We start from the raw sequence: 25,761 nt of genomic DNA on the forward strand, positions 1-25,761 counted from the left end.
GAGAGCAAGGCGCAAAAATAAACTCGTGTTTCAGAATATACGAAATAGAGGCATGCGTGGCGATTCGGCCCTTTGCGACTGTTCTGCCTTTCACTGAGAACATGCCTGACCTTTGACCTCAGCGCCACTTTCGTACAACGTTCGCATCACCGCTGAGCTCCCAAATATGTCTGCTCAATTTATAAACATTGTAGAGAAAATTCCAAAGATTCACTGCACTCTGGATGGGGAAATTTCTCCCCATCTCAGTCCTGCTGAGGTGAACTCGGATTTTGAGTCTGTGACCCCTGGTTCCACACCCCAGCGGGATGAAACATCAGTCCTGTCACCACCCTGTCGGTATCCTGTGAGATTGTATCTGTCTCTTATCCCTCTAATTCTGAGACAGGCCCAATGCGATCTGTCTCAGACAAACCACCTCTAATGTCACTAATTTTGATCCAAGCCCAGTACGATGATTGGTTGCGGGAGCATCCCAATGAACGGCAAGTGAGTTTTATTCAAGAGCCTGATGGTTGAGGGATAGTAACTGTTTCCTGAACCAGGTGGTGAGAGTCCTGAGGCTCTTGTACCTTCTACCTGATTTCAGCAGCGAGAAAAGGGCCTGGTCTGGGTGGTGAGCATCTCTGATGATGGATGCTGCTGTACTCCGAAAGCGTTTCATGGCTGGGAGGGTTTTACCGTGATGTACCGGGCCAAATCCAATACTTTGTGTAGTTTCATCAGGAGGGCGATTAAATAATTTTATCAGCGTTCCAAATCCTACCTGAATTGTGGTGAGAGGGCCCCTCCCAGTCTGATCCTTGCTGCATGTCCGGAGATCACTCGCACAGCGCGCTGCCCCGAGATTACTGCAGTGGAGACGAGACGGTCACTCACCTCTTTGCGGACTGTGGGCTGGTGAAGATATGTGGAGAAAGATACAAGGGCCTGTGCCACAGCAGCTGCGTGACAGAAGGGTCACTGATCTTCGGGTAAAGGGATTGCACAGTTTATCCTTGTGAATATTTTATGGTGAATAAAGTTTATGTTGATCAAATATATATCAACTTCTGGGCTCTGTCCAGAGTTGTGGAAACTGGCTTACCATTGCAGCTGGGACAGACGTGAGTAAAGTCAGGAAGTTTCTTCAGGACTTCACGGAATAAAATAATGTTTTCCCCCCTGTGACGTAAAATGTCCGGTCCGGTGCCTTTTCCTGCAGCCACGGGTCGGTCATCACCACTGCATCTGTCTCTTCAGAGCACAACATTCTCTCCTCATCCCCAGTTTCATGGCATGAACTGATTTAATAGCTGCATTCAATACTTACTTTAACTCCTTTTTTATACTTCAATCTGACTCTCTTTGGAATTCGAGAAATATGAAAACGAGCTGCTGGAAGAATTCACCGGGTCAGGCAGCATCTGTGGAGAGAACTAGACAATCGACATTTTGGAATGAGACAGTCCAGTCCAGATGTAGGATCTCGAGCGGGAAAGTCGATTGTACATTTCTCTCCACAGATGCTGTCTGACCCGCTCAGTTCCTCCAGCATCACGTTTCTGACTCGAGATTCCAGCATCTGCAGTCTCTTGTGCCTCTCTTTTCAGAGCTTGTCCCATTCAGTCCTGCCTTAGACTGAACCAGGCTCTTCTCTCCGGCTTCATTTCTGTCCTGCTTCTTCTTTAGCCCGTCACGCCTAACGGGCCACAGGCCGCCAAATGCAACTCGCCAGACTCCCCTGTCCAGGATCGAGGGTTGATCGGCCCTGTGGCTTCTCCTTTCACCACACGACTTCATTCGTCTTCCTGGGTAAGGTCCTTCCGATCCCAGGGATGAGGCCTTTGCAGAGAGGTTGCTAGCCCCATGCCCAACCCTCTTCCGCTCTTAACCGGCCTTAGACAGTCAATGGCCGCGTTTATCAATTCTGTCGCGACCTGTTTAATGTGTTTTTGATCCCATGCTGACATGGAAATGGCTAGAATTCCCACAGGACACATCCAGCAACGTGATGTTCATTCCCTGGGACTGCAGCGCGTGTAGTGGACAATCGCGGTACTGCAGGAGATCGGCAGCTCCCGAGAGTGAAATCATTCTGAATCAGGAAGTGCCGCGACTTAACATGGCTTCGAAAGGACCGGTCGAAAGTTTAACCGAGGGGGCAATTTGTCCCGTCTGTCTGGATTTCTTCACCGATCCGGTTACACTGCAGTGTGGACACAACTTCTGTCGCTCTTGTATCACACGGTGTTGGGAAAGGGAGGAGAGAAACTCCTGCCCGGAATGTAGAGAGGTGTTTCCTGACCGCACCCTCAGGGCCAGTCGGGCCTTGGCAAATCTGGCTGAAACAATTCGAAATCTAAACCTGCATTGGAAAGCGAAGGAAAGTAAACTTTACTGCGGGGAACATGAGGAAGAACTGAAGCTGTTTTGTGAAACGGACAAGACACTGATCTGTCTGATCTGTAGAGATGCGCAGGAACACAGAGAGCACCGCTTCCTGCCGATTAAAGAAGCTGTTAAAATCTACAAGGTAAAACTAACTCGAAATCGATACTCACTCCATATTCAACACCACACGCGCCTCCATAACCAACATATCATTCTCCGCAACGTTCACCATCCCCAAAGGGATTCTGTCACCAAGCACATGTTTTCCCCACCCCCCTCTCCACGCTCTGTAGGGATCGCTGTCTACGTAGCTCTCTTATCCACTCGCTCCTCTCCACTGATCTCCCTCCTGGCACTGATACCCGCGAACAGGACAATTACAACATCTGATTCCTACACTCCCACCCTCGTCATCATGCAGGGCCCCATCAGTCGCATTCCCCCCGTTTCTTCCATAGTCGATTGTTCTCTCGTACTAGGTTCCTTCTTCTCCAGCTCGTTTCCTCTTTCGACTGTCCCCTCTCAGCTTCTTACTTCATCACCCTCCCCCACTTTGTCTCACCCGTCATCTGTCAGCTGGTTCTCATCCCCAACCTTTTTATTCTGGTTTCTGTCCTATTCCTTCCCAGTCCTAATGAAGGGTCTTATCCCGGAACACCAACTGTTTATTCCCCCGGCATAGGTGCTGCCTGACTCATTGAGTTCCTCCGGCATTTTGCGTGTGATAATCGGGTTTGATCAGCTGTTTCTTTTGATCCATCTTTGTTTCTATTTCCTTCGCTCTCTGACTTCCAGGATCAGCTAAAATCTTCCTTAGACTCTCTCACAAAAATGGAATCAGACTTCCAGGAAAAGGAGCAGCAACAGAAAGAGAAGATTTCCGGAGTTCAGGTGAAGCTATAGGAATTTATGATATTACTATATAGTTTCGCTCCCTTTAATCAGGAATAGCAGAGTATCGAAGCTCCTGTGATCTGGGTACGATCCTGACCTCTGTTGCTGTCTGTGTGGAGTTTGCATGTCCTCTCTTTGACCATGACAGTTTCAGACACATTTCCAAAGTGCCTGCTGGATGAATGGTTAATTACAATTAACTCTGTGAAGTTGGAGCAGGGTGAATGTGAATCAGGTGAGAGTTAATGGCTCAATGAGGGAGAATATGTTTCAGGAAAATGTGAGCTAATTGGGTTGATGGGAATGCTCTCAGAACTAGCATGAGCATTAATGGACTGAATGGTCTCCCTTAATGTCATAAGGAAATGGAAAACAGCAATACAGTAAACTAATCTTCTTCTTTCATTCGACAGAAAAAATCACACAGCATTCAGTCCAACATCGCATCCCAATTTGCTGAACTGCGCCAGATTATCACTGAGAAAGAGCAGAGTTTACTGAGGGATCTCAGAGAAGAAGAGGCAAGGATTATAAATCCAATGGAGAAAAATCTTCTTATGATTGAAGAGAATATAACTCTTATTCAGGAGGAAATCTCAAAATTAAAGGAAAGGATGGATCAAAAAGACAGTGTGATATTTCTCAAGGTGAGGGATTATATTTCAATTTGTTTCTGTCAAAGGACACATAATGAATAGTGGTATATTTGAAATAAACACAGCACAGCGGCCAGTTCTAACTAATGAATTACTGCTGGCGACCTCGCACAGATTGTTATACTTGCATGACGCACCCCCAATCACTATAATAATGACGTTTCAAAATATCCAAGGTATGTATTCGATCCGTTATTGGCAACATACAATCTTGAAGCGATGAAACTTCAGAGTAATTAATCATAAATTAAGTTGCAACAAAGCAGTCAATAAAAGATGTGACATCTGTCTGTCCCCAGATCAAAACTGCCCAGAACAAAGTATGAATACGTAACTTATTCCCTTTGTTTTCACCACGCCCCCACTCACATGACGTGTTACCATAATAAACACGTAACACAGAATACACTGCAGACAGAAAACAGATGCATTGCTCCTACACACAGCATTTACAAATGGCAGTAAACTGCTATCACCAGATTGTCCCAAAACTGGACTTCCACAACTTCTATACACCCCAGGACAGAATGTAATCTTCTCTGAAATGATTTTCTGATCACAACACAGAGCTGCTGATTGTATCCTTAATTACCACATTAAATATCCTCTAAAACTCCCATTGACACCCAGTTCCAGTCACAGGCTGTGAGTGTGCCTGGTGCGGAGGGTGTGAGGGTCTCTCTGTCAATCAGTGAGAACAAAGAATGTGACCCACACATCAGAATTATCCTCTATATCCATCCATTCAGTCCATCTTCTTCTGCCAATTTCCCTGCTTCACAAGCCTCCTGCCACCCACTCACCACACAGTGCCCAAATTCTGTGGTCCCTCAGGTGTTTATCCAGTTTCCCCATTGAATTCAATCTCTGCTGTTCCACTTCAACCTCTCCTGTGGCAGTGAGTTCCACATCCTCTTCACTGAATTTCTTATGAAATTTATCAAAATCCATCTGGAATTTCATCTCCTGACAAGTCTCCCCATAAATAAAGATAATTTCTCCACCTGTACACAATCAAATTCATCACTGATCTTACGTTCTTCTATCTTATCATCCTGACATCATACCTTGAACAAAATGCACACCTATCCTTTTTCCTGTAAGTTTCATCCTCACAGTAATGGTCTAAATTTCAGAAACTCTCCCTGTAATTTACCCCGATGTTCTGCATTGTTCGTGTGTGTGCGTGACTATGGGATTTGAAATTTTTAACAACTTGTAATGATTTGGATGAAATTCAGGATGTGGACTGTAATTCTAAGTCTATTCATACTTGTGTTTTATTTATTTCAGGCGGAAGCTTGTCAGAACATGAGGTAGGATATACTCTTTACTGAAAAGCTGTATGAATTTGTAAAATAGTTCAAAATTGCAGTTTATAACCAGCAGTTTAATATTTACAGGATTAATGACAATATCCAGGAATTGTCAGTGACTGATGAGGCCCAACCGTTTGAAAAATTCGATAACCCCTATTTGTTGAACACAGTGCTGAGAGAAGCAGTTGATGCCGTTAATCGAGGTAAAACTTACAAAGATCCATTTCTCCTTGTTTATAAAACACAATTGTTATAATTTAATGCAAACATTGGCTGTAATAATGGCTGAAGGGGAACTGAAGTTTATTCCACATCAACCCCACCGACTGGGAGGCATCACTGTCACATGGTCAGCTGGATCGTATGGGTGAACTACAACAATTGTTCATCCCAGTTTGGCAAAAGAATAAACCAGGGAAAGTAGTGCACCCGTGGCTGACAAGAGAAATTAGGGATAGTATCAATTCCAAAGATGAAGCATACAAATTAGCCAGAAAAAGCGGCTCACCTGAGGACTGGGAGAAATTCAGAGTCCAGCAGAGGAGGGCAAAGGGCTTAATTAGGAAGGGGAAAAAAGATTATGAGAGAAAACTGGCAGGGAACATAAAAACTGACTGTAAAAGCTTTTATAGATATGTGAAAAGAAAAAGATTGGTTAAGACAAACATAGGTCCCTTACAGACAGAAACAGGTGAATTGATTATGGGGAGCAAGGACATGGTAGACCAATTGAATAACTACTTTGGTTCTTTCTTCACTAAGGAGGACATAAATAATCTTCCAGAAATTGTTGGAGACAGAGGGGCTAGTGAGATGAAGGAACTGAGGGAAATACATGTTGGTAGGGAAGTGTTGTTAGATAAATTGAAAGGATTAGAGGCAGGTAAATCCCCAGGGCCAGATGATCTGCATCCCAGAGTGCTTAAGGAAGTAGCCCAAGAAATAGCAGATGCATTAGTGATAATTTTTCAAAACTCTTTAGATTCTGGACTAGTTCCTGAGGATTGGAGGGTGGCTAATGTAACCCCGCTTTTTAAAAAAGGAGGGAGAGAGAAACCAGGGAATTAAAGACCGGTTAGCCTAACGTCGGTGGTGGGGAAACTGCTAGAGTCAGTTATCAAAGATGTGATAACAGCACATTTGGAAAGCGGTGAAATCATCGGACAAAGTCAGCATGGATTTGTGAAAGGAAAATCATGTCTGACGAACCTCATAGCATTTTTTGAGGATGTAGCTGGTAGATTGGATAGGGGAGGACAAGTGGATGTGATATGGTGTGGGAGGGGAAGGATTACAAACGGGCAGGCAGTAGGTGAGGGGAAAGGTGAGTGGGTGGACGAAGGAGACTGAAGTAAGAAACTGAGAGCTGATAGTGTGAAGAGATCATGGAAAGGCTTTTGACAAGGTCCCACACAGGAGATCAGTCTGCATACTTACAGCACACGGTATTGGGGGTAAGGTATTGATGTGGATAGAGAACTGGCTGGCAGACAGGAAGCAAAGAGTGGGAATAAACGGGACCTTTTCAGAATGGCAGGCAGTGACTAGTGGGGTACCGCAAGGCTCAGTGCTGGGACCCCAGTTGTTTACAATATATATTAATGATTTTGATGAGGGAATTAAATGCAGCATCTCCAAGTTTGCGGATGACATGAAGCTGGACGGCAGTGTTAGCTGTGAGGAGGATGCTAAGAGGATGCAGAGTGACTTGGATAGGTTAGGTGAGTGGGCAAATTCATGGCAGATGCAATTTAATGTGGATAAATGTGAGGTTATCCACTTTGGTGTCAAGAACAGGAAAACAGATTATTTTCTGAATGGTGGCCGATTAGGAAAAGGGGAGATGCAACAAGACCTGGGTGTCATTATACACCAGTCATTGAAAGTGGGCATGCAGGTACAGCAAGCGGTGAAAAAGACGAATGGTATGCTGGCATTCATAGTAAGAGGATTCGAGTACAGGAGCAGGGAGGTACTACTGCAGTTGTACAAGGCCTTGGTGAGACCACACCTGGAGTATTGTGTGCAGTTCTGGCCCCTTAATCTGAGGAAAGACGCTCTTGCCATAGAGGGAGTGCAAAGAAGGTTCACCAGATTGATTCCTGGGATGGCAGGGCTTTCATATGATGAATGACTGGACTGGCTAGGCTTATACTTATTGGAATTTAGAAGATTGAGGGGGAATCTTATTGAAATGTATAAAATCCTAAAGGGATTGGACAGGCTAGATGCAGGAAGATTGTTCCCGATGTTGAGGAAGTCCAGAACGAGGGGCCACAGTTTGAGGATAGAGGGGAAGCCTTTTAGGACCGAGATGAGGAAATACTTCTTCACACAGAGAGTGGTGAATCTGTGGAATTCTCTGCCACAGGAAACAGCTGAGGCCAGTTCATTGGCTATATTTAAGAGGGAGTTAGATATGGCCCTTGTGGCTAAAGGGATCAAGGGGTATGGAGAGAAGGCAGGTACAGGGTTCTGAGTTGGAAGATCAGCCATGATCATACTGAACGGCGGTGCAGGCTCGAAGGGCCGAATGGCCTACTCCTGCACCTACTTTCTATGTTTCTATGGTCAGCTGGAGATGTCAGACCCCTCAACACACTAGCAGAAGGTCACAATACAACCAATACACAGGACTGCCAGATGAACAACTGTGTCCCGATCCCAGGCACACTGCACTAACACACCAAAACATGAATACGAGAAAATCTGCAGATGCTCGAAATTCATCAACACACACAAAATGCTAGTGGAACACAGCAGGCCAGGCAAAAAGTACAGTCGACGTTTTGGGCCAAGACCCTTCATCAGGACTAACTGAAAGAAGAGATAGTCCTGACGAAGGGGCTCGACCCGAAACGTTGACTGTACTTCTTCCTATAGATGCTTCCTGGCCTGCTGCTTTCCACCAGCATTTTGTGTGTGTTACGCCAAAACATGAGTTTTAACCCTACCACAGCAGCTGTGAAATTAATAGTGACTTGACGATATTGTAAAGAATAAAAGTGGGTCTCAGTGTGGTGCAGGGATTGTCAGCAAAATGCACAAGTCCTTCGTGCGCTGTGAGTGCAGACTCTGATTGACGCAGGTCTTCCCCCCTTCTGGATCAGCAACTCTCACTTTGTTAGAGGGAGAAGTGGGGAGCAGTAGTGATAGGGGACTCAGTCATCAGGGGAGTAGATAGGAGAATCTATGGACGTAAACGGGACACCTGAATGGTATGATGCCTCCTAGGTGCCAGGGTCAGGACATCTCAGATCGTGTCTGCAGCATTTTAGAGGGATGGAAAACAGCCAGATATCTTGGTACATATTGCTACTAATGACACTGGAAGTAAAAGCAAATAGGTCCTGAAAATAGAGTTTAGAGAGCTCAGTAGAAAGCTGAGAAGCTGTGCCTCCAGAATTGTAATTTCTGGATTTCTGCCTGTGCCACGTGCCAGTGAGGGTAGATAAAGGATGTCTTGGCAGATAAATGCATGGCTGAGAAGCTGGTGCAGGAGGCAAAGCTTTGGCTTATTGGATCATTGGGATCTCTGTTGTGGGAGGTATGACCTGTACAAAAGGTATGGGTGAGGACCAATGTTCTCGCAAAGAGTTTTGATAGAGCTGCTGGGGACGGTTTCAACTAATTTGGCAGCAGGGTGGGAACTAGAGTGAAGGGAGTCTGGATAGGACTGATGGTTAAAAAAAAGCAGGGATAGCGTGCAGTCAGACTATCAGGATGGGTGGGCAACAGCGAGGACAAAACTGCAGCCAGCAGGGTATCAGTGCATTAGGGATACAGAATTATAAAGGGTAGCAAATACAGTACTCAAAGTGTCATATCTCAATGCACGGAGTATAGGAAATAAGGTGGACGATCTTGTTGCTCTTTGACAGATTGTCAGGTATGATGTGACTATCACTGAATCGTGGCTGAAGGATGGTTGTAGTTGGGAGCTGAATGTCCAAGGTTACATATTGTATCGGTGGTATAGGGAGGTAGGCAGAGGGGATGGCGTGGCTCTGCTGGTAAATCAGTAGGAAGATGTGACGTAGGATCGGAAGGTGTTGAATCTTTGTGGGTTAAGGAACTGCATAGGTAAAAAGGACCCTGATGGCAGTTATACACAGGCATCCCAACAGAGGCTGGGATGTGGATCACAGATTACAACAGGAAATTAGAAAAGGCACATCAAAAGGGCAATATTATGATAGTCATGGGCACAGTTTTAAGGTGCTTGAAAGTTGGTACAGAGGAGATGTCAAGGGTAGGTTTTTTATGCAGAGAGTGGTGAGTGTATGGAATGGGCTGTTGGCGACAGTGGTGGAGGCGGATCCGATAGGGTCGTTTAAGAGACATGGAGCTTAGAAAAACAGAGGGCTATGGGTAACCCTAGGTAAATTCTAAGGTAAGGACATGTTTGGCACAGCTTTGTGGGCTGAAGGGCCTGTATTGTGCTGTCAGCTTTCTATGTTTCTATGGGAGATTTCAATATGCAGGTGAATTGGGAAAATCAGGTTAGTAGTGGATTGCAAGAGAGTGAATTTGTTGAATGTTGTGTGATGGATTTTTAGGGCGGTTTGTCTTTGAGACAGCTAGGAGAACAATTCTACTGCATTGGGTGTTATGTATGAACCGGAGGTGATTCGGGAACTTAACAAAAATAACCCTTAGGAGAGAATGCTCACAACATGACTGAGTTCAACTTGAAATTCCATAAGGAGAAAATAAAGTCTGACGTAGCAGTATTTCAGAGGAGTAAAAGAAATTACTCCTCTTATACCGTCCAGGTAGTCTCCAGCCCCTCCAACTTCCGCTAATTCCCTCCTCCTCCCTTCCCCTATCCCTACTACACTCTGCCCCCTCCCCCAGCTGCCTATCACCTCCCTCATGGTTCCACCTCCTTCTACTACCCTGTTTTCCCCTATTCCTTTTTCACCTTTCCTGCCTATCCCCTCCCTGCTTCCCCTCCCCCACCCCTTTATCTTTTCCCTTACCGGTTTTTCATCTGCAACCTCCCAGCCTTCTCCTTCTCACCCTCCCCCCACCTTCTTTATAGGGCCTCCGCCCCTTCCCTCTACAGTCCTGACGAAGGGTTCCGGCCCAAAACCTTGACTCATCGTTTCCACGGCTGCTGCCCGTCCTGCTGAGTTCCTCCAGCGTGTTGTGAGTGTTGCTTTGACCCCAGCATCTGCAGAGTATTTTGTATTTACGATTCACTACTCTGCTGCGAAGTTTCTTTGAGGTATGCCTAACCTGAAGAAGTTTAAATCCTGTCTTTGACGGGAGTTCAGTGAGACCCTCTCTCACTGCTCCCCCTCTGTGATCTCCACCTCTCTCCGACTCTTCAACCAGATCCTGACCCAGACCTGCTACCACAGCCACGTCTCCTTCCTGGGAACGTGTCTCCACCGCCATCTGTTACCGCAGGGATTCCAGCTCTGATCCCAGGTACCTCCGTTTCATTGACTGCTGCTCCCGCTGGATTCTCCGCGCCTCACTCGCTGCCATGCGAAAATACCTATGGGCCCTGTCCCTCTCTCTGCCACCACTCCGGGCCTCGCTCTCCACCGTCTTCCATGGACCTCTCCTACATTTCATTCTCCGCCGGATTCACGCCTGCAACCACCGTTTCTTCTCCTTCCTCGTGTCCAAGAAGGGCCACAAGCTCGCCCGCCTGGAGCCCACGACAACGACTGCCTCCAGCCCGGACCCTGACCCCTCAGACCTCGACTTCTCAGGCCTTCGGCAGGCCAGGGACCCATCCGACTCTGACTCTGACCCCGACTGGAACCACAGCCTCCCAGACATGGGCATCATCCCCCAGCGGGCCATGGACTCACTCGCCTCTGACTCCGACCTCGGTTCTGGGCCGCTGCAGGCCACAAGCTCCGCCACCCCCAGCTCCACATCCAGCTCGGACCGGGGTCCCAACCCTCTCCAGACTGGGACCGATCTTACTGCCGCTGGGTCCTACCACCCGTCTGATTCCCCCACTACCCTCTTTCCTCCCCGTGACTCCCAAGCTTCCCTCTATCCCTCATCACCCCTCCATTCCTCTGATCCCTCATCCTCCCCTCACCCCGCTCTCCCTGAATATCCCAACACCCCCGAGAACACCCACTCTTCACCTTCCTCCGACCCCAGCCCCAACCCTTCCTGTGTCTTCACCATCCCCTCTGACCTTCCCCTCTCTGACGCAGAACGTTCTGTCCTTAGCAAGGCGTCACTTTTGTCCCCCTCCGTCCACACCTCAGTGAGATCCGTGCCCGCCATGACGCTGAACTCTTCTTCCGTCGCCTACGTCTCCCAGCCTACTTCTTTGGCAAGGATTCCCCTTCCCCTACTGAGGACCCCTTCTCCCATTTTTAACCCTCCTCCTCCTCTTGGACACCCCGCCCGGGCCTTCTACCTGCACTCGATCTTTTTATCTCCAACTGTCGCCGAGACATCAACCGTCTCAACTTCACCACTCCTCTCTCCTGTTTCAGCCTCACTCCCTCTGAACACACTGCCCTCCACTCTCTCCGCACTAATCCCAACCTCACCATCAAACCCACTAACAAAGGTGGTGCCGTAGTAGTCTGGCGGATGGACCCCTACCTCAGTGAGGCCAAACGGCAGCTCTCTGACACCTCCTCTTACTTACCCCTGGAACAGGACCCCACCAAAAAACATCAAACCATTGTCTCCCGTACCATCACCGCCCTTATCAATTCCGGAGACCTTCCATCCTCAGCCACAAAACTCATAATTCCCACACCCCGTACCACTCGGTTTTACCTCCTCCCCAAGATACAGAAGCCTGACTGTCCTGGTAGACTCATAGTTTCTGCCTGCTCCTGTCCCACCGAACTTGTATCTGCCTACCTGGACTTCATTTTGTCACGCATAGTTCAGTCCCTCCCCACCTACATCCGGAATACATCCCATGCCCTCCACCTCTTCAATAACTTGCAGTTCCCTGGTCCCAGCCGCTTCATCTTTACTATGGATGTCCAATCCTTATACACCTCCATTCCCCATCAAGAAGGCCTCAAAGCCCTCCGCTACTTTCTGGATAATAGACCTCACCAGTTCCCCACCACCACTACACTCCTCCGGTTGGCGGACTGGTTCTCATCCTCAATAACTTCTCTTTTGGCTCTTCTCACTTTCTTCAGACTAAGGGTGTAGCTATGGGAACTCGCATGGGCCCCATCTATGCCTGCATCTTTGTTGGTTACGTGGAACAGTCTGTGCTCCAAACCTATTCTGGTACTGCTCCTCAACTTTTCCTTCGGTACATTGACGACTACATTGGTGCTGCTTCCTGCACCCATGCTGAACTCATCAATTTCATCGACTTTACTTCAAACTTCCACCCAGCCCTCAAATTCACTTGGTCTATCTCGGACACTTCTCTCCCCTTTCTCGATGTCTCAGTCTCCATCTCTGCAGACAGACTGTCCACTGACATCTTCTACAAGCCCACTGACTCTCATAACTACCTCAATTATACCTCTTCCCACCCCGCTACATGCAAAAATGCCATTCCCTATTCCCAGTTCCTCCATCTTCTCCGCATCGGGTGAGGCTTTCCGTTCCAGAACATCTCAAATGTCCTCTTTCTTTAAGGATTGTGGTTTCCCTTCTGCCGTCATCAATGATGCCCTCACCCGCATCTCCTCCATTTCCCGCACTTCGGCCCTCACCCCATCCTCTTGTCACCACAACAGGGACAGAGTTCCCCTTGTCCTCACCTACCACCCCACCAGCCTCCGGATCCAGCACATTATCCTCTGCAACTTCCGCCACCTTCAACAGGACCCCACCACTAAGCACATCTTTCCCTTCCACCCCTCTCCGCTTTCCGCAGGGATCGGTCCCTCCCCGACTCCCTGATCCACACGAACCTCCCCACGGATCTCCCACCCGGCACTTATCCCTGTCCCTACACCTCCTCTCTTGCCACCATTAAGTGCCCCAAACAGTCCTTCCAGGTGAGGCAACACTTCACTTGTGAGTCATTTGGGGTTATCTATTGCATCCGGTGCTCCCGGTGCGGCCTCCTCTACATCGGTGAAACCCGACACAGATTGGGGGATCGCTTCGTCGAGCACCTCTGCTCTGTCCGCCAAAACAGACAAGATCTCCCAGTAGCCACCCACTTCAACTCTGCTTCCCACTCCCATTCAGATATGTCCATAGATGGCCTCCTGTGCTGGCTTGATGAGGCTAAACTCAGGTTGGAGGAGCAACACCTCATATACCATCTAGGTAGTCTCCAGCCCCTTGGTATGAACATAGAATTCTCCAGCTTCCGGTAATTCCCTCCTCCTCCCTTCCCCCATCCCAGTTTCACTCTGCCCCCTCCTCCAGCTGCCTACCACCTCCCTCATGGTTCTGCCTCCTTCTACTACCCATTGTGTTTTCCCCTATTTCTTCTTCACCTTTCCATCCTATACCCTCTCTGCTTCCCCTCCCCCACCCCTTTATCTTTCCCTTACTGGTTTTTCACCTGGAACCTACCAGCCTTCTCCTTCCCATCCTCCCCCCATCTTCTTTATAGGCCTCTGCCCCTTCCCCCTACAGTCCTGACGAAGGCTTCTGGCCCGAAACATTGACTGATCGTTTCCACAGATGCTGCCTGACCTGCTGTGTTCCTCCAGCGCGTTGTGAAAGAAATTACAGTGGTCTGAGAGAGGAGTTGGCCAAAGTAAATTGGAAGGAGTTGCTGGCAGGGCTGATAGCAGAGCAGCAATGGTGTGAGTTCCTGGGAAATTGAGGAAGGTGCAGGATAGATGCATTCCAAAAACAAATAAATACTCAAGTGGCAAAATAGGGGAGGCAAGCTAATGTAAAAGCAAAAGAGTGGGCAGACAACAAAGCAAATTTAGTTGGAAGACAGAGGATTGGGAAGCTTTTGTAATACCTACAGAGAACAACTAAAATAATCACTGGGAGGGGAAAAATGAAATATGAAAGCAAGTTAGTGAGCAATTTCAAAGTGAATAGCTAGTTTTTTTTTCAAGTATGTAAAAGAAAAATAGAGATGAGAGTGGATATAGGACTGCTAGAAAATGAGGCAGGATATATAATAGCGGGGGACAAAGAGATGGCAGATGAACAAATGAGTAATTTGTGTCAGTCTTCACTGTGGAAGACTCTAGAAGTGTGCCAGATGTTGAAGGGGCTGAGGGAAGAGAGGTGAGTGCAGTTACTAATACAAGGGAGAAGGTGCTCAAAAAGGTGAAAGACCTAAAGATACATAAGTCTCTCAGATCAGGTGAGCTCCATTCCGGTGTTCTCAAACAGGTAGAGGTAGACATAGTGGAGGCATTAGTAATGATCTTCCAAAAAATCATTGGACTCGAGCATGGTGCCAGAGGACTGGAAAGTTGCAAATGTCCTTCCACTCACTTAGTAAGGAAAAATCAACAGAAAGGAAATTATAGACCAGGTAGCTTCAACTCAGTGGTTGGGAAGATGTTGGAGTCAATTTATAAGTATGACACTATGGAATACTTGGTCACACGGGAAAAGATAGGACAAAGTCAGTATGGTTTCCTGAAGGGAATATCTTGCCTGACATACCTGTTGGATTTCTTTGAGGAGATTACACATAGGATAGATACAGGGGCTGCAGTGGATATTGTACATTTCAGCTTTCAGAAAGCCTTTGACAAAGTGACACACATGAGGCTGCTTACCAAGTTAAGAGCCCACGGTATTACAGAAAAGTTATTGACCTGGTTTGCACATTGGCTGATTGGTAGGAAGCAGTGAGAGGGAATAGGAGGACCCTTTTCTGGTTGGCTCCCATTGACGTGTGGTGTGCCACAGGGGTCAGTGTTGGTGCCGCTTCTAATTATGCTGTGTATCAATGATTTTGCTGTGGAATAGATGGGTTTGTTGCCAAGTTTTCAGATGATACAAAGGTTGGTGGAGGGGCCGGTAGTGTTAAGGAAATGGGTTGGCTGCACAAGGACTTGGATGAGGGGAATGGGCAAAAATGTGGCAAATGATGCACAATGTTGGAAAATGCAGGGTCAGACACTTTGATAGCAGAAATAATGTGCAGATTTTTTTTAAATGGGGAGAAAATCTAAAAATCTGAGATGCAAGTGTATGGGATTCCTTCTGCAGAACACCCTGAAGGTTAACTTGAAGGTTGATTCGGTGGTGAGGAAGGTAAATACAATGTTAGCAGTCATTTCAAGAGGTTTAGAATACAAGAACAGGGATGTGATGCTGAGGCTTTATAAGTGACTGGTGAGGCCTCACCTTGAGTATTGTGAACAGTTTTGGGCTCCTCATCTTAGAAAAGATGTGCTGGCGTTCGAGAGGGTTCGGAAGAGGTTCATAAGGATGATTCTGCGAATGAAAGGGTTATCATACGAGGAATGTTTGATAGCTCTGTGACTGTGCTCGCTGGAATTTAGAAGGCTGAGGGGGGATCTCATTGAAACCTTTTGAATGTTGAAAGGCCAAGACAGAATAGAATTTGAGAGGATGTTTCCCATGGTAGGGGAGTCTAGACAAGAGCTGAACAGGTTCTAGATTGAACACGGCATCAAAGGTTACGGGAAAAAAGGCCGGGGAGTCGGGCTGAACAGGGGGAAAAAGGATCAGCCATGATTGAATGACCAAGCAGACTTGATGGGTCAAATGACCTAATTCTGCTTCTCTGTCTTACGGTTACCAAACCGCCAGAACCCGAATCCGAATCCGAATCAGGTTTATTATCACCGTCATGTGACGTGAAATTTGTTAACTTAGCAGCAGCAGTTCAATGCAATACATAATCTAGCAGGGGGAAACAAGGTAATAATAATCAATAAAATTAAAATAATAATAAATAAGTAGATCAATTACAGTATACGTATATTGAATAGATTTTTTAAAAAATGCAAGAACAGAAATACTGTATATTTAAAAACAGTGAGATAGTGTCCAAAGATTCAATGTCCATTTAGAAATCAGATGGCAGAGGGGAAGAAGCTGTTCCTGAATCGCTGAGTGTGTGCCTTAAGGCTTCTGTACCTCCTAGCTGATGGTAACAGTGAGAAAGGGGCATGCCCTGGGAGCTGGAGGGCCTTAATAATGGACACTGCCTTTCTGAGACACCACTTCCTGAAGATGTCCTGGGTACATTGTAGGATAGTACCCAAGATGGAGCTGACTAGATTTACTACCTTCTGCAGCTTCTTTCAGTCCTGTGCAGTAGCCCCTCCATACCAGGCAGTGAGGCAGCCTGTCAGAATGCTCTCTATGGTACAACTATAGAAGCATTGTGAGACTGAGCCCAGACGCAACAGTCAGCATTGACATTGGTCAGGATTACATCTTGGGAGAAGTACACACAGCATAACCGGCCTGGCAAAGCTCCTCACACACACACAAGAAAGACTAGCAGATTGTAGTCAGAGCCTCAGCAATGTATTCTGTTATTTCCCTCAGTAACCTGGAAACTATTCCCTTCAGACCCAGTAATTTTCTTATTTAAACAACTCAGTCACGTGTCACACATTGTCAGCACACACCAGACATGTGATGACACACTGTAACATACAAATACTTCAATGTGTACACACCCACTGATATTTACCACAATCAACACACACACACACACACACACACACACACACACACACACACACACACACACACACACAAAATCAGCGTGGCACACGGTCAAATGGACAGGCACAAATTTGCATTTAGGAATAAAATCTGCTGTCCTTACCCAGTCTGTCTGTTCTGAGGCACTGAGCTGCTCTGTGATGTGACATCACCTCTACAGTTCACAGACAGACTCCAGGGTGAGATTCCTCAGGGGGATGATCTGGGAAGGCTTTGACAGATGTTGAATCTGTGGCCCACTTCATCCATCTGCAAGACTAGGATGTCTTTTTGAGCATGTCCATTTGTGTGTGTTTGCCCCATATTCCTCTAACCATTTCCTATCTTTGTACTTGTCTAAATTTATTTTAAAATATTTTAATTATACCTGTTTCTACAGCATCTGCTGACAACAAATTCCATCTGCACACCTCCCTCTCTGTGAGAGTTATCCCATGACCCCACTCAAATCTATGCCCTCTGGTTCTGTAATCCCATGTTCTGGGAAAAAGACTCATCTTATCTAAGCCTGTTATGAATTTATATAGCTCGATAAGGGGTCATCCCTCAACATCCTGCACTCCAGGGAATTAGCGCCAGCTGATCCACTCTGTCCTTTTGAACCATGCCCCCAGTCCTGGTAACATCCTCCTGAAACTTCCTGTCCAGTGTAATGACATCCTTCCCATAGTAGGAGAAATAGGCATGCACACAATACCCCAAGTATAGTCTATCATTGACTTCAAAGGCTTTGCTTAAGTTCATGTGGACAGTGTCGAATAGGCTGATGAATACAGGACTGAAGGTGTTATATTTGAATGCTCCAGTATACGGAATAAGGTAGATGATGTTGTAGCACAGGTAGAGATTGGCAGGTACAACGTTGTTGGCATCACTGAGTTGAGGCTGAAAGGAGATGCTGGTTGAAGCCCAACGTCCAAGGACACACCTTGTATTCAAAGGACAGGCAGGTAGGCAGAGAGGTTGGGGAGGCTCTGTTAGTAAATATATAAAATCATTGTGGGTAGATTTGAGAACCTGCAAGGGTAAAAAGACCCTGATGAGAATTATATACAGGCCTCCAAATAGTAGTCAGGATACAAAAGGGATACAAATGACACCAGGAAATAGAAAAGGCATGTAAAAAGTGTAAGGTGACAGTTGGAATGGGGATTTCAACATTCAGGTAGATTGAAAATATCATGTTGGTGCTGCATCGCAAAAGAGGGAGTTTGTAAAATGTCCCCGAGATGGCTTTTTTTAGAACAGCTTTCGGTTGAGCCCAACGGGAGAAAGACAAGTCTGACTGGGATTTCTATAATGAACAGATATGATGACGGAGCTTAAGATAAAAGAGCCTTTAGGATACAGTGATCTTAAAGTGATAGAATTCACCCCCCATTTTGGGGGGGGAGTGGAAATAAGGTCAAATGTATCAGTATTAGAGTGGAGTAAAGTTAATTACAGATGCATGAGAGAGGTGCGAACCGAAGTAAATTGGAAAGGGACACGAGCAGGGATGATAGCAGAACAACAAAGACAGGAGTTTCTGGGGGCAATTCAGAAGGCACAAGCTAGATATATCCAAAAGATGAAGAAGTATTCTCAAGGGAGGATACAAGCAAAAAAAGAGATCATACAATATAGCAAAAATTAGCATGAAGTTGGAGGCTAGAGAAGGTTTTGATAACCAACAGAAAGCAATTAAAAATGCCATAAGGAGAGGAAAGATGAGATATGAGGAAAAGTTTGCCAACAATACACAGGAGGATACAAAAATGTAAAGAGTAAAAGAGAGGTGTGAGTTGATATTGGACCCCTGGAAAATGACACTGGAGAGGTAGAAATGGGAGACAGAGAGTTACTTGCTTAGTATTTTGTGTCAATCCTCACTGCTGATGATCGCAGCTGTATGTCAGAAATGTGTGAGTGACAGGAGACAAAAATGAGTGTTGTTGCTATTACTAAGGAGAGAGTGCGTGAGAAGATGAAAGTTCTGAAGGTAGATAAATCACCTGGACCGGATTGACTATACCCAAGTGTTCGGAAAGAGGTCGCGGATGAGGATGTGGAGGCATTATTAATGAACTTCCAAGAATCACTAGATTCTATCATTCAAGACGACTGGAAACTGCAAAGGTCATTTCACTCTTTAGATTGGTAAATTTAAAGAGGAGCAACACACAAAAAGTGCTGGATGTACTCAGCAGGCCACAAGCATCTATGGAAAAGAGTAAACAGCCGACGGTTCAGACTGAAACCCTTTATCAGGACCTGTGTTTCTTAAGGGTCACTGAAATTCTTCCCCTGTCCTAATGAGAGGTTGCGGGTGATGGGGTTGTGGGAAAGGGGACAAAGGGATCCTCATCTCCATCTTTGTCCCCCTCCAGCTTCTCATTACGTCTACACACATAGTTCACCCACAGGCTTTCCACCCCTCCCACACCTGGTTCTGGTTCAATCTGCCGTTTATCTCTCCCCTGCTGGTTCCCATTATCACCTCCTTTACTGCCTCGAACCTTCACACTCCCCCACTTCACACTTCACACTCACAAATGAATGTTAACATTGAATGAAGGGCCTGTTCCTGTACTGTACTGTTCTATGTTCTCTGTTCCCTGTTCAGAAGAGTGAGAGGACATCTCAGGGAAATACAAAATTCTTCCAGGAGTCAACAGGCAGGATACAGGGAGGATGTTTCCCCTGTCTGAGGTGTCATGTGACAGGGGTCACTGTCTGTTTGGGTGGGGGGGAGGGGGAGCTGTGGGGTCTCAGTCACTACACTTAAAGTCACAGAGTCATTTGCCGTACAGCATATAAGTGTGCCCTTCGACCCATCTACATTAGGTCAGTCTTCTTCTGTGCCTTGACTATTGAAGTGTCTCTTAAACAGAGAGGACTGGAGGTTTTTGACCTGCAGAGGTCGGTGCTGGGGCCGCGGTTGTTTGTCATTCACATTAATGATTTGGATGATAATGTAGGTGATATAGTTAGTAGATTTGTGGGTGACACTAAAATTCATGGCGTAGCGGACAGTAAAGAGGGTTATCTAGGTTTACACCAGGCCCTTGATCAACTGTAGAGGTGGGTACAGTCACAATGATTTAAAATACATCTTGGCAGGTAAGTGGATAAGGAAGATGAAAAGAAACAATGGGAAAATTCGGAATAACGGGCAAATGGGACCAGCTCATTAATGCAAGCTGGTTGGCATGAACAAGTTGGGCCGAAGAGCCTCTGTGACCTCTTGAGGGAAGGCGTTGACCTGAAACACAGACTGTCCATCTCTCTCCACACATACTGCCGACCCACTGAGTTGATTCAGTATTTTGTGTGCGTTGATCGGGAAAACTCCGGTCTCTGTCCAGCAGAAAAACCCCGGGGAAGATATTGGTTGTCCATCGGCCATAGTTGGGTAAGATCCAAGGAACAGTTCCTGTCAGCCACCGACTCTACCTGAGGCCAAGTGTCCTTTCATTGCCAGACTTTCCCCCCCGATCCCCAGGGCAAATCTGCCCGAGTCTCCCCCGGTTCCCGGGGCCGCGCTGCTTGAGTCTCTCCCGATCCCCGGGGCCAGGCTGCCGGACTGTCCCCCCGATCCCCGGGGCCGCGCTGCCCGAGTCTCTTCCCGATCCCCGGGGACTCTCTAATTCTCTGCTTCTCCCCCCCAGTCTCTGTCACTCTGGATGTGGAAACGGCGGATTCGCGGCTCCAGGTGTCTGGGGATCGGAAGAGTGTGAGATTCACCGGGACCCAGACGAATCTCCCTGACACCGAGAAAAGATTCACGTTCTGGGAATGTGTGCTGGGATCGGAGGGATTCACATCGGGGAGACATTACTGGGAGGTGGAGGTGACGGGGAATCGGCGCTGGTGTCTGGGAGTCGCTGCAGAGTCTGTGGAGAGGAAAGGACAGGTCAATCCGAGTCCGAAGACCGGATTCTGGATCATCAAGCGGTATTATGAAGAGATCCAGAATTATGGCGTGGCCAGCCAGAATTATGGCGTGGGCAACTGGAATTATGGCATGGCCAGCCAGAATTATGGCATGGCCAGCCAGAATTATGGCATGGCCAGCCAGAATTATGGCGTGGCCAGCCAGAATTGTGACGTGTTCAGTATTCACACCTCCCCTGAGTCCCGTCTCCCTGCCAGTTCCATCCCTGGGAGGCTGGGAGTTTATCTGAGTTACGAGTCCGGGAAAGTTTCATTTTACAATGCAGAGACCAAGTCCCATATCCACACCTTCACTGGGAATAAATTCACGGGGAAACTTTATCCTTTCTTCCGGACTTGGGATGTAAACCAGTGGCTGAGAATCTGCTCCGGTTCCTCTCCGGGTGTGTAAACGGGTCGGGTCCCGGGACCGGTGTCAGGAGTAAAGTCCCTGTAAATATAAATGTGCGGAGAGTGAAATAAACATGAGATGAGAATTATTGATCCGTTAATTTTAACTCGTTCACCGCATCCGACAACGGAACAGAAACACCGTGGATTCAGCAGCAGCCGCGGGTGGCGGGTCCTGAGCTCCCCCGGGTCCTAAAGTCCAGCCACACTGAGACAGGTTAAATGGGACAAGTGGGGGCAGTGCTGACTGGAAAAAAGGGCGGGGGGGGGTGTCAGGGTGAATCTTGGTCAGACCATAACACACAAGAACAGAATTAGGCCGTTCAGCCCATCGACTCCGCTCCGCCATTCCATCGTGGCTGATCCCGGATCCCACTCAACCCCATACACCTGCCTTCTCACCATGTCCTTTGATGGCCTGATCGACCAGGAAATGATCAACTTCCACCTTAAATACACCCTCGGGCTTGGCCTCCACCACAGTCTGTGATAGAGCATTCCACAGATTCACCATTCTCTTGTTAAAAATATTCCTCCTTGCCACTGTTCAAAAAAATCTCACCTCAATTTTGAGGTTGTGCTTTCCGGTTCTGGATTCCCCCACGATAGGAATTATCCTCTCCACATCCACCCTATCTGGCCTTTTCAACGCTCTATAGGTTTCAGTGAGATCCCCATGCATTCTCCTAAAACCCAGTGAGTACAGGCCCAAAGCTGCCAAACGCTCCTCGTATGTTAACCCATTCATTCCCAGAATCATCCTCGTGAACCCCCTCTGAGCTCTCTCCAATGACAACAAATCTTTTCTGAGATATGGAACCCAAAATTGTTGACAATACTCCAAGTGCGCCCTGAGTAGTGTCTTAGAAATCCTCAGCATCATCTCCTTGCTGTTATATTCTATTCCCATTGGGAATTTACCATTTTTACCACAGAAACATCCTGTAAATTAACCATCTGGGAGTCTTGCACGAGGACTCCTAAGTCCCTCTGCACCTCTGATGTTTGAATTTCCCCCCATTTAGATAATAGTCTGCATTGTTGTTCCTTCTACTACAATGCATTATCATACATTTCCCAACCCTGTATTCCATCTGCCACTTTTTTGACCTTTCTTCCAATTTGTCTAATTCCTACTGCAATCGCATTGCTTCCTCAGTACTACACTACCTGTCTTCATAACATACCCAAACTTTGCCACAAAGCTATCAATTCCATGACCCAAATCGTTGAAATGTGAAAAGCAGCTGCCCCAATACTGACTCCTGAAGAACATCACCAGTCACTGGCAGCCAAGCAGAAAAGGCCGCCTTTTATTCCCACTCGCTGCCCCCTACCTGTCAGCCTTTCCTCTACTTTTACCAGTATCTTTACTGTAATGCCATAAGATTTACTCTTGTTTGGCAGCCTCGTGTGTAGCACCTTATCAAAATCCAAGTAAGTGATATCCACTGCCTCTCCTTTGTCCACCCTGCTTGTTACTTCCTTCAGGCATTCAGGCATGGTTTCCCTTCACAGAAACCATGCTAACTTTGACTTCTTTCATCATTGGTCTCCAGGTACCCCAAAACCTCATCCTTAATAATAGACTCCGTTTTCCCAACTACCGAGGTTAGGCTAACTGGCCTATAATTTCCTTTCTTTGTTTCTTCCCTTCTTAAAGATTGTAATTTTCAATTTTCCAGTTCTCCAAGAAAATGGCAGAATCAAATGATCCTTGAAAGATCGTGACCAATGCGTCTGCTATCTCTTCAGCCACCTCTCTCAGGACTCTGGGGTGTCGTCCATCTGGTCCAGATGACTCATCCACCTTTAAACATTTGAGTTTGTCCAGCACTTTTTCCTTAGTAATAACAATGGCACTCAGTCCTGCTGTGTCTTCCACAGTGTAGACTGATGGAAAGTGTTCATTCAGTTCATCTGCCATTTCTCTGTCCCCCATTTCTCTGTCCCCCATTTCTACCTCACCAGCTTCATTTTCCAGTGGTCCAATATCAACTCTTATCTCCCTTTCACTCTTCATGTAACTGAAAAAAATAGTGTCCTGTTTTATATTATTAGCTAGTTTGCCCTCATATTTCATATTTACCAGTCTTATAGCTTTTTCTGTTGTCTTTTTCTGGACTTCAAAAGCATCCCAACAATGCAACATCCCGCTGACCTTATGTGCTCTCTCTCAGGACTCTGCGATGTAGTCCATCTGGCTCTGGTGAGTTATCCATCTCAAGAGCTTTGAGTTTGCCTGGCACTATTTCCTTTGTAATAGCAAAGGCATTCACTCCTGCTGTGTCTTCCACAGTGAAGACTGATGCAAAGTGTTCATTGAGTTCATCTGCTATTTCTTTGTCTCCTATTTACTACCAAACCAGCATCATTTTCCAGTGCTCCAATATCAACCCTCATCTCCCGCGCACGCTGAAAAAAAACTTTTAGTTTCGTGTTTCATATTATTGGCCAGTTTTCCCTCATATTTCATCTAATCCATTCTTATCACTTTTTTAGTTACCTTTTGTTAGATTTGAAAAACTTTCACATCATCGAACTTCCCACTCACTGTTGTTACCTTATATGCCCTTTCCTTAGCTTTCATGCAGCTCTTAACTTCCCTTGTCAGCCACGGTTGCCTACCCCTGCCATTTGAGAACTTCTTCTGTGGGGCATATCTATCCTGTACCTTGCGAACTATTCCCAGATACTCCAGTCACCTCTGTTCAGCTGTCATCCCAACCAGTGTCCTCCTCCTATTCACCTGGGCAAGCTCCTCTCTCATGCCTCTGTAATTCGCTCTATTCAATTGCAAGACTGATACATGTTACTTAGGCTTCTATTATGGATCACTGGCTCCTAAGGGTTCCTTTACTTTAACCTCCCCAATAAGATCAGGGTAATTACACAACAGCCAATCTAAGATGGCCTTTCCCTGAGTAAGCCCAAATACAAACTAGTCAAAAAAGTCGTCTCATGGGATTCAACAAATTCCCTCTCTTGCGATCCAACACTTACCTGATTTTCCCAATCCTCTTGCATATTGAAGTCCCCATGATACAATTGTGACATTACCCTTATTGCATGCCTTTTCCAGCGCAATACTGTGAATTCAATTAAAGTCACTGCCATAAGTTAGTAATGATTTTACATGAAAACTACCAACACCCAAAGATTGTACTGAAGACGCATTTGATTTCATTCAGCCTTATATGCTTCAAACTGAAATAGTATGTGTTTAACTGTTTCATAATGAGAAAACGTACACAACACAGAATTGTGTTTTCCAACTAGACGCAAGGCAGAATTAGGCATAGTCTGGGCAATTCTAAGCCGTGTCAATATAACTCCTTTCCTCCTTGCTTTAACCCCTTTTTGGAAAAACACAACAGGTTTATAAACGCTGACTGGGCAGGGCGAAAAGCATTATCAAGGATGCATCTCACCCTAACCACGTACATTTTACTCTCCTCCCATCCGGTAAGCGCTACAGAAGCCTCCGCTCCTGCACCAGCAGGTTCAGGAAGAGCTTCTTCCCTGAGGCTGTGACCCTGCTGAACCTCACATCACAGCGCTAAGCAGTATTGCACCCATATTGTACTGTCTCAGTACTTCTACATTTGTATGCTGTAGCACTTACTTTTTATTCGCAGTTAGTTTGTAAATAACACTATTCTTCTGCACTTCTGGTTGAATGCTAATTGCATTTCATTGGCTTTGAATCTGTACTCGGCACAATGTCAATAAAGTTTAATCTAATCTATTCTTACGTATTGTGTAAAAGTGTCTGTCCTTATGTCCATTATCCTACAAGTCCTGCCATGAGCCCCTCATTCTTAACCCTACCAGCCCCTTAGCTTCTAATTTGCTAAGTGGAAGGTCAATATCCACAGTTGAATATTTAACAGCTTTTGTTGCTAAACAGTCAGCTTGATCATTTCCCTCAACAGTGCGATGTGCAGGGTCCATAAGGTGCAGACATATAAACCAAACGTTGTATATGCAATAGTGTTTGTTGAGTTTCCCTCAGTAAATCTGACCTACTGCCAGAAAGACCCATTTTAACACTCATTAAATCTGAAAAGGATTCTGAACAAATTACAAGTTTGAAAGGACCAATTTCCTCCACCCACTGTAAGCCTGAAATGATGACAAAGAGTTCTGTTTCATCTATCGACAAAAGACCAGAAAATAATTTCTTCATCATTACCTGCAATTCAGGCACAGAAAAAAAACAGCCACGCCAACTTTCCCAGTTAAATTATCATTTGATACATCTGTAAAATTGGTTACCATATGATAGTAACTTACATTAATATACTGATGAATCAACAGACTCTTAGGCAGAACAAAATCCAATCGTGTAACCTCAAATGAACTGAAGTCATTGGAAAAAACAAGGTGGGGTGACAGAGAAATCTACAGTGGGACATGTTGTATCATCGAATACACCCATACTCCCTGCGAGGTAAGAACCCAGCCAACTAAAACAAAAATCCTGCATCTTGTGATGTTCCCAACAGTCCTCTCGCACACCTTTAACAGGATAATCATTTCTTTGCCCCACAAGTTAATCCAGTATGTTAAAATCAACTTCA

General features: G+C 46.2%; 1 protein-coding gene across 1 annotated transcript; it reads left to right on the top strand.

Annotated features, from left to right (window-relative positions):
• Positions 1-2,065: 2,065 nt before the first annotated feature.
• On the top strand, positions 2,066-24,913 carry LOC140185250 (zinc-binding protein A33-like). Its single transcript, XM_072238638.1, has 6 exons — positions 2,066-2,515; positions 3,169-3,264; positions 3,681-3,914; positions 5,217-5,239; positions 5,327-5,445; positions 20,503-24,913. The coding sequence occupies exons 1-6, from the start codon at positions 2,105-2,107 to the stop codon at positions 21,177-21,179; spliced, it is 1,560 nt and encodes a 519-aa protein (XP_072094739.1). The 5' UTR covers positions 2,066-2,104; the 3' UTR covers positions 21,180-24,913.
• Positions 24,914-25,761: the final 848 nt, after the last annotated feature.

The sequence above is a fragment of the Mobula birostris genome, chromosome 20 (genome assembly GCF_030028105.1).
Source record: "Mobula birostris isolate sMobBir1 chromosome 20, sMobBir1.hap1, whole genome shotgun sequence".
In the NCBI taxonomy this organism is placed as follows: domain Eukaryota; kingdom Metazoa; phylum Chordata; class Chondrichthyes; order Myliobatiformes; family Myliobatidae; genus Mobula; species Mobula birostris.